The following is a 12,550-nucleotide window of genomic DNA, read 5'->3' as shown; positions in this document are numbered from 1 at the left end:
TTATTTTCATATATCTATTTGCCATTTGAATGTACTCTTTGGAGAAATGTCTCTTCAGGTCTTCTACCCATTTTTCATTGACTTGAGTTTCATGATCCTTGTATATTTTAGATATTAGCCCCTTATCGGCAGCAGTGTTTGCAAAAATCTTATCCGATTCATTTGATGGCCTCTTTATTTTGTCAATGGTTTCTTTTGCTGTGCAGAAGGTTTTAAGTTTCATATAGTCCCATTCATTTATTTTAGCTTTTACTTCCATTGCCTTTGGAGTCAAGTTCATAAAATGCTCTTTGAACCAAAGGTCCATAAGTTTACTACCTACGTTTTCTTCTATGCAGTTTATTGTGTCAGGTCTTATGCTTAAGTCTTTGATCCATTTTGAATTAACTTTGGTACATGGTGACAAATAGCAGTTCAGTTTCATTCTTTTGCACGTGGCTATCCAATTCTCCCAGCACCATTTATTGAAGAGGCTGTCTTTGCTCCATTGTATGTTTTTAGCTTCTTTGTCAAAAATTATCTGTCCATATTTATGTGGTTTTATTTCTGGGTTCTCAATTCTATTCCATTGGTCTATGTGTCTGTTTTTCTGCCAATACCATGCTGTTTTGATTATTGTAGCCCTGTAGTACACGCCAAAGTCAGGAAGTGTGATACCTCCATTATTGTTCTTTTTCCTTAAGATTGCTTTGGCTATTCGGGGTCTTTTGTGGTTCCAAACAAACCTGATGATTTTTTGTTCTATTTCTTTAAAATATGCCATTGGAATTTTGATGGGGATTGCATTGAATCTGTATATTGCTTTGGGTAATATGGCCATTTTAACTATGTTGATTCTTCCAATCCATGAGCACGGAATGTCTTTCCATTTCTTTGTGTCTTCTTCAATTTCTTTCAAAAAAGTCTTATAGTTTTCAGCATATAGGTCTTTCACATCCTTGGTTAAGTTTATTCCTAGGTATTTTATTCTTTTTGTTGCAATTGCAAAAGGAATTGTTTTTTGTATTTCTTTTTCTGAGATTTCATTGTTAGTATATAGGAAGACAATGGAATTTTGTGCATGGATTTTGTAGCCAGCAACTGTACTGTATTCGTTGATTGTTTCTAATAGCTTTTTGGTGGAGTTTTTAGGGTTTTCTATATATAGCATCATGTCATCTGCAAAGAGTGATAATTTAACTTCTTCATTCCCAATTTGGATGCCTTTTATTTCTTTCTCTAGCCTGATTGCTCTCGCAAGGACTTCCAACACTATGTTGAAAAGCAGAGGTGATAGGGCACATCCCTGTCGTGTTCCTGAAAGTAGAGCAAAGGGCTTCAGTTTTTCTCCATTAATTATGAGATTAGCAGAGGGCTTGTCATATATGGCCTTTATTATGTCAAGTGATTTTCCTTCTATACGCATTTTATTAAGTGTTTTAATCATAAATGGATGTTGTATCTTGTCAAATGCTTTTTCTGCATCAATTGATATAGTCATATTATTTTTGTCCTGTATTTTGTTTATGTGATGCATCACATTGATGGCTTTGCGTATGTTGAGCCATCCTTGTACCCCGGGGATGAAGCCCACTTGGTCGTGATGAATAATGTTTTTAATGCATTGTTGTATTCAATTTGCTAGAATTTTATTTAGGATTTTTGACCAGTATTCATCAGAGGTATTCGTCTTTAGTTTTCTCTTTTTCTTTTTTTTTTTTTTTTCTTTTTTTTTTGTGCTGTCCTTACCACGTTTTGGTATCAGGGTAATGTTGGCCTCATAAAATGAGTTAGGGAGTACTGTCTCTTCTTCAATTTTTTGGACGAGTTTGTGCAGGATTGGTATTAGATCCTCTTTGGAGGTTTGGTAGAATTCACTAGTGAAGCCATCTGGTCCCCGACTTTTGCTTTTGGAAAGGTTTTGGATGACTGATTCAATTTCGTTACTGGTGATCGGTCTGTTTACATTTTCCAGTTCTTCATGGTTCAGCCTTGGAAGGCCATATGTTTCTAAGAACTTATGCATTTCTTCTAGGTTGTTGAATTTGGTGGCATATAGTCCTTCATAGTATTCTTGGATCATCCTTTGTATTTCTGTGGTGTCCGTGATAACTTCCCCTTTTACGTTTCTGATTTTGTTAATCAGTGTCTTCTCTCTTTTTATCTTAGTAAGTCTAGCGAAGGGTTTGTCAATTTTGTTACTCTTTTCAAAGAACCAGCTCTTTGTCACATTAATTTTTTCTATTGTCTTTTTGTTCTCTATTTCATTTAGTTCTGCTCTAATTTTTATTATTTCCTTTCTTCTGCTGACCTTGGGTTTTACTTGTTCTTCTTTTTCTAGTTCTTTAAGGTGTAACATGAGGTTATTTATTTGAGAGTTTTCTTGTTTCTTGAGATAGTCCTGTAATGAGATAAATTTCCCTCTTAAAACTGTTTTCGCTGCATCCCAAAAATTTTGGTAGGATGTATTTTCATTGTCATTTGTTTCTATGTATCTTTTGATCTCTCTTCTAATTTCTGCTTTGACCCAGTCCTTCTTTAAAAGCATGTTGTTTAATCTCCATGTATTTGTGTTTTTTCCCCGCTTTCCTTTTACAGTTGATATCCAATTTCAAAGCCTTATGATAGAGACTATGCATGGTATGATTTCAATCTTCTTAAATTTGTTGAGACTGAATTTATGTCCCAATATATGGTCTATCCTTGAGAATGTTCCATGTACACTAGAAATGAATGTATAGACTGATGTTTTAGGATGAAGTGCTCTATAAATGTCAATTATGTCCATTTCATCTAATGTGTCATTTAGGTCTACTATTTCGTTACTTATTTTCTGTTTGGATGATCTATCCATAGCTGTCAATGATGTATTTAAGGCCCCTAGTGTAATTGTATTTTGGTCAATTTCTCCCTTTAGTTCTGTTAGTAGTTGCTTGGTGTATTTCAGTGCTCCCTGATTGGGGGCATAATTATTGATGACTGTTATGTCTTCTTGTTGTACAGTCCCCTCCACCATTATGAAATGTCCATCTTTGTCTCTTGTTATCTTTTTCACCTTGAAGTCTGTTTCATCTGATATCATTATGGCTACACCTGATTTTCTCTGGGTACCATTTGCTTGGAGTGTCAATTTCCACCCTTTCACTTTGAGTCTATGCTTGTCCTTGTACCTGAGATATGTCTCTTGGAGACAGCATATGGTTGGGTTTAGTGTTTTGGTCCAATCTTCTACTCTGTGCCTTTTTATTGGTGAGTTCAGTCCATTTACATTTAGGGTGATTATTGATATGTGAGGATTTCCTGTCATTCTATCTTTAGTTTTCTGGTAAGGCTGTGTCTCCATTGTTTCTTTGCCTTTTTGTTGTTTTCTATTATTTCTGTGTGGTGGTATTCTATGATGTTTCCCTCTGATTCTTCTTTTATTTCAGTATATATTTCAGTTCTGGATTTCTTCTGAGTGGTTACCCTTAAGTTTATGTAAAAGAAAGTTTGATATTTAGAGTATTCCATTTTCTTCAGCACGCTTACTTCTCCATTTCCGTATTCCGGTTCAGGCCTTTACTCTCCCCCTTTTTGAGTTTTGGTTGCCACAAATTGTCCCTGTTGATGGTGGTCGAATAGCCTCCTTTAGTATTTCTTGTAGTGCAGGTCGTGTATTAGACAATTCCCTCAGCTTCTGTATGTCTGGAAAGGTCTTTATTCCTCCTTCATATCTGAAGGATATCTTTGCTGGATATATTATTCTAGGCTCATGATTTCTCTCTTTCAATATTTTGAATATTTGGTTCCACTCCCTCCTGGCTTGTAGAGTTTCTGCTGAAAAATCTGATGATAATCTAATGGGCTTTCCTTTGTAAGTTACCGTCTTCTTTTCCCTGGCTGCCTTGAGGATTCTTTCTTTGTCGTTTATTTTAGACATCTTCAATACAATGTGCCTTGGAGAAGGCCTGTTGGGATTGAGGTAACTAGGTGTTCTATTTGCTTCTTGGATTCGAGGGTCCAGTTCTGTCCACAAATTTGGGAAGTTCTCATCGACAATTTGTTTGAATATATTCTCTGCTCCCTTTTCTCTTTCTTCTCCTTCTGGTATGCCCATTATTCTTATATTGCTCTTTCTGATGGAGTCAGAAAGTTCTTGTAGAGTTCTTTCATTTCTTTTAAGTCTCAAGTCACTTTCTTCTTCTATCTGTGTCATTTCCAGGTTTCAATGTTCGATGTCACTGATTCTTTCCTCCATCTGTTCAAGTCTACTACGTAAGCTGGTTATTTCATTCTTAATTTCTTCTATTGAGTTCTTAATCTCCAGAAATTCTATTTGGTTCTTTTTTAAGATTTCAATCTCTTTCGTAAAATGCTCATGCTGTTCTTTGATTGAATTTCTGAGTCCATTTAACTGCCTATCTGTGTTTTCTTGTATCTCATTGAGTTTTTACAGAACTGCAATCTTGAATTCTCTGTCATTTAAGTCACATATTTCTGTATCTTTAAGTGCGTTTTCTGGAGATTTTTCCCTTTCTTTCTGAGCTATCTTTTTGCCTTGGTTATTCATGGCAATTCCTGGTTTACTGTTTATCTTCCTAGACATCTGCATGAGTGACTTCTGCAACAGGTTGATAGGAAGTGGTCTTTCTTTTGTTTTCCAGTACTTGTTTGTAGAATGCTTTATTATTTCTCGAACTGCAATTTATTTTTCTTCTCCCACACGGTAGTGCTATGTTTTCTCTGCACTGTTCCAACTTCTCACACAATGGGGGGATTACTTCGGAGTCGGGCTTCTCCTCTGTTAATAGTTCGTCTAGGTCACAGGGCGTAGTGTCCTGGTGGGTATGCGGAGAGGTTTTCATGTTCCAAAGCTCTTCCAGCTCCTGATTCAGAGCCCGTATGTTTCAGCATTTCTGTTTACTCCTGCAGGGATCCATCCAGATAGATGGGGTCAGGGGCGTGGTGAGTTGTGAGAGGTGGTCCAGAACAATGGTGGTGACCACCACAACAGCCGGTCCTGCTTCCACAGATCCCTCCCCTTTCCCGGAACTAGTTGGGCTATGAATTTGTGTCTGCGGTCCACAGTTCTCAAAACAGCAAATTTTCTGTTGTTTTGATCTGAGACTCCTACTGTTTCGCTTCTATCACCGGGCAGGAAGGGGCAGGTCGAGCTCTGGGAGGGTAGGGAGGGGGCAGCTAGTCTCAGTACCTGACGCATCCGTTTCTGCTCCGCAGTACGGGCTTAAATCACCGTTTTCAGCCTTTTTTCCTCAGTCTTTTCTCCGAGGTCTCTGCCGTGAGCATTGGGTTCAGCCGTGTTATATGCTGTCCCCTCAGTCCTGTGGAGCCCTGGCAGAGCCCTAGCAGTCCGAGTTCTTCCCTCTCCCGCAGCTGCGTTAGTTCCGGGCAGCAGCGAGCTCGGAGCACTGAGCTGGGTCTGCGTTCTGCGCCATTGCGCCTCCGCGTCCGCGCACTTCTCCCTTTCCTCCTCCCTCCACTCGCGTGAATCTCCCACCTGTAGGTGATTTCAGTCGGTAGTGGGCCTCTTCGTCTTTCCTGTCTGCTGTGCAGAAAGTCCTTTGTGGAGTTTTTGTTGTTCGATTCTTTGTAAATTCCAGGGGGTCTTTACAGAGGCTCACCTCACGCTGCCATTTTTCCGGAACCGATGATTGCCATTTGTTTACAGTCTGAGGCAGCTAGCCTACATTTCCCCCGACTGTGTGCACCACAGCAGTGAAACAGTCCATTAAGGAGTGGTTGCTCTGTCCTTGAACTAGCCTGAATTTGCAGCCGTTGCCTTAGAGATGGGTTCAACATCACGGAGGCTATCTTTTCCATTTCACCTGGGGAACAGAGAATGCTGTCTGCCTCCTCATCCCACAAGCACAGGCGGCAAGCCTCGAGTGGCTCACCGGGGCATTACAACCGCTGCTTCACCAGCTCTCACAACTCTGTAGGTGTATTAGGAGGGTAATTTGTGAACTCAGTCAGGGCTGTGTTGCCAGCATCAATGCCACCGGGCCCCAAATGTTGTTCCTGTTTTACCTCTTGTTGTACAGACGGCCGAATGCAGGGGTGTGGGACATCGCTAGCCTCCCCAGCATCCTTTGTCGGGAACTCCAGGATGGTGTCTACTTCAGAACCCCCCCACTGCAGAATTCCTCCTCAAGCTGATGGACTCACGCTGCCAGCAGCTTCTTCTGAGACTATAGTTCCCACTGTCTGGCCACTTCAGCAACCATTTCCTCTTCAATGCATTTCTGCACAGCACATTGAGGTACATCCATCCCACACGGCTGGCAGCACTGCTGGCTTTTTCAAGCAACTGCTCAGTTAAGACCTGCAAGGCTTTTTCTGTGCTGGCCTGAGAACCATCCACATCTTCCCACCCCTCCAAGGAGACCTTAGACTAACTGTTGAACATCAGCTCCTCACGGTAGCGGCCACCGGGTACAACAAACTGTGTGGAGACAAATGTTCTGTCCAGGGGTGTAGAGATCTCTTACCTAATCTAGATCCTGCTCTCCTCGTTAGGTGTCCTGGTGGGTTGAGTCTCAGGAGTAATGTGTGTGCCCCTCGGGAAGCGGGAAGAAGATAAGTGGAGACGAAGGCAAAGTAGACTTATTTTATTTAGGTTTAGGGGGAATACTCAGCCCCTTCACTGGGTATAGCCAGCACCCTCTTCATGCCTCAGCCACCAAAGTCATGAATCAGACAAATTTGTACCATACAGACACAAAGATGGCGTACAGCAAAGATGCTCACATAAGAGTATATCTTTCAGATGTACGGTACCTGCTCTTTGTTCCTTCGTGTTGGACCAGCAGGTCCCTGGGTCAGGGATCATTGCATGCCATGTCTCAGACCAGCACATTGCTGGGGGAGAGCCAGCCGCTGGTCAGGGAGAGAGCCTGACCAAGGCTGTTTTCCCTTTACTTGGGTTAATATTGTGGTCTCTCAGGAGAAAATGGTACAGTGGTAATCGTACCAGATTTGGGTATCGAAAAGACCAATTAGTTGTAATGGAACCATTATAAGAAGTAGTACATTAAGTAGTAAGAGTGAAGGCAAGACAGAGACTTTTAAATTATTGAGACAAGAGATGGATGAAGTAAGACAATGACAAATAGAGAAGGAGAAAAGCTTACAGATAATAGATTTTAGAAGACATATGTAAGCATTGAATATGTGAAAGTAGTTGTCAAAATATTTGTCTCAGATATTTAAGGTTTTACTTATTGACGGTAATGTAAATATTATGTAAATGTATACAGGGGAGGGGCGACGTCAGGATAAAACCATTATTCAAGTATAACATTTTAAAGACAGACAAAATGAGCATAAATGGAATCTTAGACTAATTGTTGAACATCATTTTGGAAAGAGGAAAGAACACGATGTTTTTAGTATTTCTTCTTTGAAACATTACACTCAGTTCTGAGATAGTCATTTTTAAATTGCAGGACCAGTATCGTGTGGGAGAAAAAAATATAGACGTCCTCCACGCCGAGAGCCAAGCTCTTCCTGGAGAAAATACTGTATGATACCAAGGGATGGTGGTTATTCTATTAAAGATAGGTAAAGGAAATGAAATATGTGAGCCATTATATCATAGTTGATATGTTTTGTTCAGATGAAATTCATACCATAAAATTCAACATTTTAAGAGTGAATTATTCAGTAACAGTTTTGCAATTACCACCTCTATCTGGTTTCATTACCCCCAAGTAAAATGATCTGACATTTAAGCAATCACTCCCATTTTATTCCCGTCCCAGACACTAGCAAACATTTATATGTGTTCAGTCTATATCAATATTCCTATTCTGGGTGAATCATACTATTGGAATCAAACAATATGTGACCTTTTTTGTGTGGCTTTTTTCACTTGCATGAATGTTTTTGAGGTTCATCAGTGTTGTAGCATGAATCAGTGCATCACATCCTGAAGACTGATTAAATAAATAGTCCATTGAAGGTGTCATTAATTAACCAAGTTTGTTCATCCATTTGTGTTTGAGTTATTTCCACCAGACTACTGTTGTAAATACTCATGTACAAGTATTTGGGTGTAGAATACCCAAGTATTCTACTATTTTGGGTATATACTTAGGGAGTGGCATTCCTGGGTCATATCGTAATTCTGTTTACTTTTTTAAGGAACCACCCATCTTTCCAACAGCACCTGCACCATTTGACATCTCCATGATCAGTGTATGCAGGATGCCAATTTTTGTACATCTTCATTAACACTAGATACTTTACTTTTTTTGTTTTCTTTATTTATTTAATTAAACTTTATTGGGGTGACAATGATTAGTAAAATTTCATAGATTTCAAGTAAACAATTCTGCAATATATCATTTATATACCACACTGGGTTTCACTACCCAGAGTGAAAAGAATTTCCATTTAAAAACACTATATAGCCAACTTATGAGTAAAATGGTGTCCTATGTCGGTTTTGATTTGCATTTCTCTAATGACTGATTATATTGAGCATGTTTTCATGTGCCGTTTGCCTGATGTAGACAAGTGTATTCAGGTCCTTTGTTCTTTTAAAATGCTTCGTCTTTTCATTGTCAGAGCTTTTAATATTTTCTGCTGCATATCAGAAGGTGCATTTAAAAATATTTGCTGCTTTGTTTCAGTTATCCAAGTAGAGATAATCCCAGTCTCAGCGACTACAAGGATTATGCTCTAAAGACACAACCTAGAGGCTACCGTGATTATAGCCATTCACATCCTCAGGATGAACTTTCCTCTAGCAGACATAGGTTCTCTGAATTTTTCTCCTTCTTATCAAATTCCATTTTCAATTTGGACATTGGTTCATACTCTGTTGTTTTGTTCTTTTTTTTTCTTCTTAATTTAGTGAACGTGATGGCTGTGGTGGGGTTCGTTATACAGATTATTCTGAACATACACGGAGAGGCTCTTACAGAGATTCATGTGGGAGTTATGGTAAGAGTTCAGTTTTGACTTGTAAATCATATAGTTGGCCTTAACAGGCCAGTGTTGTTTATTTTACTTCTAATTCCACAAAGGGAAAACACTACTATGGACTTTTGATGATTTTGAAGGTTTTGGAATCATTATCTTAATACCTCTTTTAAACTAATAGAATGCTTTTAAGGGTAAATTGGTAGTCTCATCTTTTTTTTCCTCGTGAAATACAACTTATTTTAACATTTTAAAGTAACGAGTGTTTCACAGTATGAAGCAAAGGAACAATATTAAAGTCAGAATCTCAGCCTATTTGCAGAAACTGTGAATTGGTCATTTATTTTAAAGTAATGACTTAGGCTACAGATATTACTCTTACACATTATTTTAAATGAACTTGAGATTCTTTGACTACTGCAGCATCATTGTTACCTTTGGAGCTCAGAAAATGAACCACATTTTCCAGATATTTAGTTAGCACTTTATAGTGTCATGGTACCAGAATATTTTGTAATGCAGTTTACGTTTTGTTCTTTGATCATTGACTATACAGGAAACTCTCGGGGAATACCACTAGCACGAGGGCCCTGTCTGACTTATGATGGAAGTGGTCATTATGATGAGTATAACACATGAGAAGGATATGGTGGATGGCATGAAAAATACTCAAGCAGCCGAACTCATACATCTCTTAAGTGGTCATGATAGTGGTGGCAGACAGGAACGATGGTTTTCACCATCTATGGATAGGGTGTACTCCATTCCTCATGAATCATATAGTAGCTCAAGTTACAGGGTTTTAAGAGGAGTTTGTGGGGGAAGCCGATCTGAAAATTCAGGCTGAAACAGATACTAAAAAATACTGTTATGTACTCAATTTTCTGTGAGAAGATAAAATTTAAATGCCATGTTTCTGTTAGTTGAGTACTACAAAATAAAAATAAAAAAGTGTTGTTTTGGGTAGATGTGTGTATTAATGTTCCATCCATGAATTTTTGGACAAGATGAAAAAGTGGAATTTCTCAAAATAATTTAATAATAGTTCATTTTAATTGAGATATGAAACTTTAACATTTTAAATTTCATGTCTCTTTTGTTACAATTTTCAGTTAAATTTCCACAAAATACTATTTTATGTCTGATTTTACTCCTGACTAAAACAACCATAAAAACCATGCAGAGGTGACTTGCTCTGTTTCTCTAAAATTTCTCTTTATATCTTTGAACATAAAAAGGCGTACAAAATTAAGCTGTCTGTTTGTTACATTCGCACCAAGAAACTGTGTCTGTTTGCCAGCTTGAAGAGCTAAACACATCATATATTCCTCTTTGAAAAACTAAATGTATAAAAGAAAAGATTTGAACATTCTCCAAAAAGTTTGCGAAACAATTTTTGCCTCATAAGTGAAAATTTTTGTGTGTTTATATCCCTTAATGGAATGGTATACATGAAGAGAAAAATCACACATACGGCATGATACAAAGGTTTTAAGGAATATAAAATAATGCATCCACTTGCATCTATTCTACAGCAACAGATGGCCCAAGTGTGAATAATGGTAAGGTAATCAATTTTCTCCACTGAAAGAAAACTGATCCAGTTAGTCTGATGACCACCCTTTACGTAAGAAATTAATAGTGAATATCAACTCTGGTGGAAAAGTAAAACTGAGCCAGTTAACTTTCCTGAGCTTTGTGTCTTAATGAAATATAAGTAAGTGTGCTTAAGTGTGTGTGTGTGTGTGTGTGTGTGTGTGTGTAGGTATGTATACGTATATATGTATGTATGTACTAGGGGATCAAGAAAATGTATACACATGACTTGTGTTCATTTTTTATTGTTGGTATATATTGAGTATTACAAATATAATACAGGTTTTCCTTTCTGATAACGTATACAATTTTTGGCACTCTATGTATTTGTGTGTGTGTGTGTGTGTGCACGCGCGCGCATGCCTATGTAAATATATAGGCGTATGTAAACACATACCTACACATATTTACAAATATATGTAAATTGTGGAAAGAAAGCATTGTATTTAAGGAAGCACTCATTAACTTTACCTTGGAATATTGAAAATCAGTGTAAACCCAAAGGTTTAATACTGTATGCTCTAACAAGTATAGAAGGATCTGCCAGTCTTAGGATGTTTATCAGTAAATGTAGGCAAAGATCATTAATAAGAATACTTAGAAAAACTCATGTATTCGTGGAAGTTTGAGTTTATAAAGTTTTATTAAGTCCGTCAAATTGGGTTTGCAAATTATCACATATCTTTGAGGATTCTTAAAAGTATTCTTTAAAGGAACAGTGCAAGTGAAGTTTACATTGTGGTATATTAAGCAGGTAAAAACGTTGCAATAAAAAAAAAGTTAAAATCTTCCATATGAGACTGAAGCATCAAATGGATATCATAAAGTTCTTTATCCACTCATCCGTGGACGGGCATATGGGTTGCTACCACACCTTGATATTGTAAGGGAACACACGAACATGCACTGTCGGTGGAATTGCAAACTGATGCAGCCAATATGGAACAAAGTTTGAAGTTTTCTTAGAAAATGGAAAAGAGAATTACCTAATAACTCAGCAATACCACTTCTAGGTATAAATCTGAAGAAGTCAAAATGACTAATTAAAAACATATGTGTGCATCACAACACTATTTGCAATACCCAAGTGGAAGCACAGCAAAGGCCAATAGATAAATGTTAGTTAAAGCTCCTGCCATGCATCACACATGCGCAGGACTGCCGAGCGTCCCTGGTTACTGGATCATCTGTCGCTGCTTGCTTCCTGACAATCCCTAGTCTGCACTTTACTTGTGTGTGCCAGTGCAGGAAAGGCACTGCTTAGGTCTGTGGATGATCTCTCCTGTGTCCACGTTGTATGAGGAGTGTGTTGGTTCCTAAGAGCTGTATCCACACACAGCTCCTCAAGAAACCTGTGTGAAAAAGGGGCTTCCTGGTTGTGTTTGGAGCTCTGCCAGACTCACAGCTTGAAAAGTCTGTATAGGTTTGTGGGGAAGCAGGCTGTGTGGAAGCATCAGCCCACCACATCCACTATGACCCGCTGATCACCACCTCCTGTTCATCAACAAAACCTGAACCATGTCCTCTAAAAGGGCTTCTCCTTCCTGCTCCGCCTTCACACTGACGATGTGTGGCCACTGCCACCTTCGAACCTGCTGAGGCAGGCAGGATCTCCAGGAGTCCCACTGGCCGGGAGACCCTCTGCTCGAGCCCCTGTCCCTTCAAGGCAAAATCCCAGAGTTAAATCACCTGAGGATGCCAGATCAGTGGAACTGCCTGGTCCCTGCCTCACTCGCCATGGGGAGTGAGAACAGCAGCAGAGAAGATGCAGAAGGCAGTAGCACGTGTGTCACGTTGAAGGGACATTTGTCACCAGCAGTCCTAGGACCCTAGAACTGGGCTTCTAGGTTAGACTGCCGGTCTCTGATAGGAAGGGCACATGCAGAAGGTGGTCGCCCACCTTGCACTGAATCTGCTGGGATGCCAGAGCCCAGCTCAGTCTGCTGACACCGTCTCCACCAATCCGAAAGAGGGCCTGGCCCTTCCTGTCTAAGTGCCACATAGCCACCTTGCCCCATCCCACCAGCTTCTTGGCCAGGCTTCTTCCTCA

At 39.2% G+C, this 12,550-nt stretch overlaps 1 protein-coding gene across 1 annotated transcript in view; it reads left to right on the top strand.

Annotated features, from left to right (window-relative positions):
• The window catches only part of LOC148754342 (RNA-binding motif protein, X chromosome-like), a 32,030-nt gene extending 21,942 nt beyond the window's left edge, over positions 1-10,088 (top strand). The window contains exons 5-6 of the mRNA XM_088795332.1: positions 8,613-8,925; positions 9,461-10,088. Of these exons, the coding sequence (XP_088651458.1) occupies positions 8,613-8,665 (53 nt within the window). The 3' untranslated portion in view covers positions 8,666-8,925; positions 9,461-10,088. The remainder of the gene's footprint in view (positions 1-8,612; positions 8,926-9,460) is intronic.
• The last annotated feature ends 2,462 nt before the right edge of the window (positions 10,089-12,550 follow it).

This window comes from Rhinolophus sinicus, unplaced genomic scaffold, assembly GCF_057876585.1.
Source record: "Rhinolophus sinicus isolate RSI-liver-muscle unplaced genomic scaffold, RSI-T2T HiC_scaffold_23, whole genome shotgun sequence".
Taxonomy (NCBI): Eukaryota; Metazoa; Chordata; class Mammalia; order Chiroptera; family Rhinolophidae; genus Rhinolophus; species Rhinolophus sinicus.
This window is presented reverse-complemented; position numbering and strand designations above follow the sequence as displayed.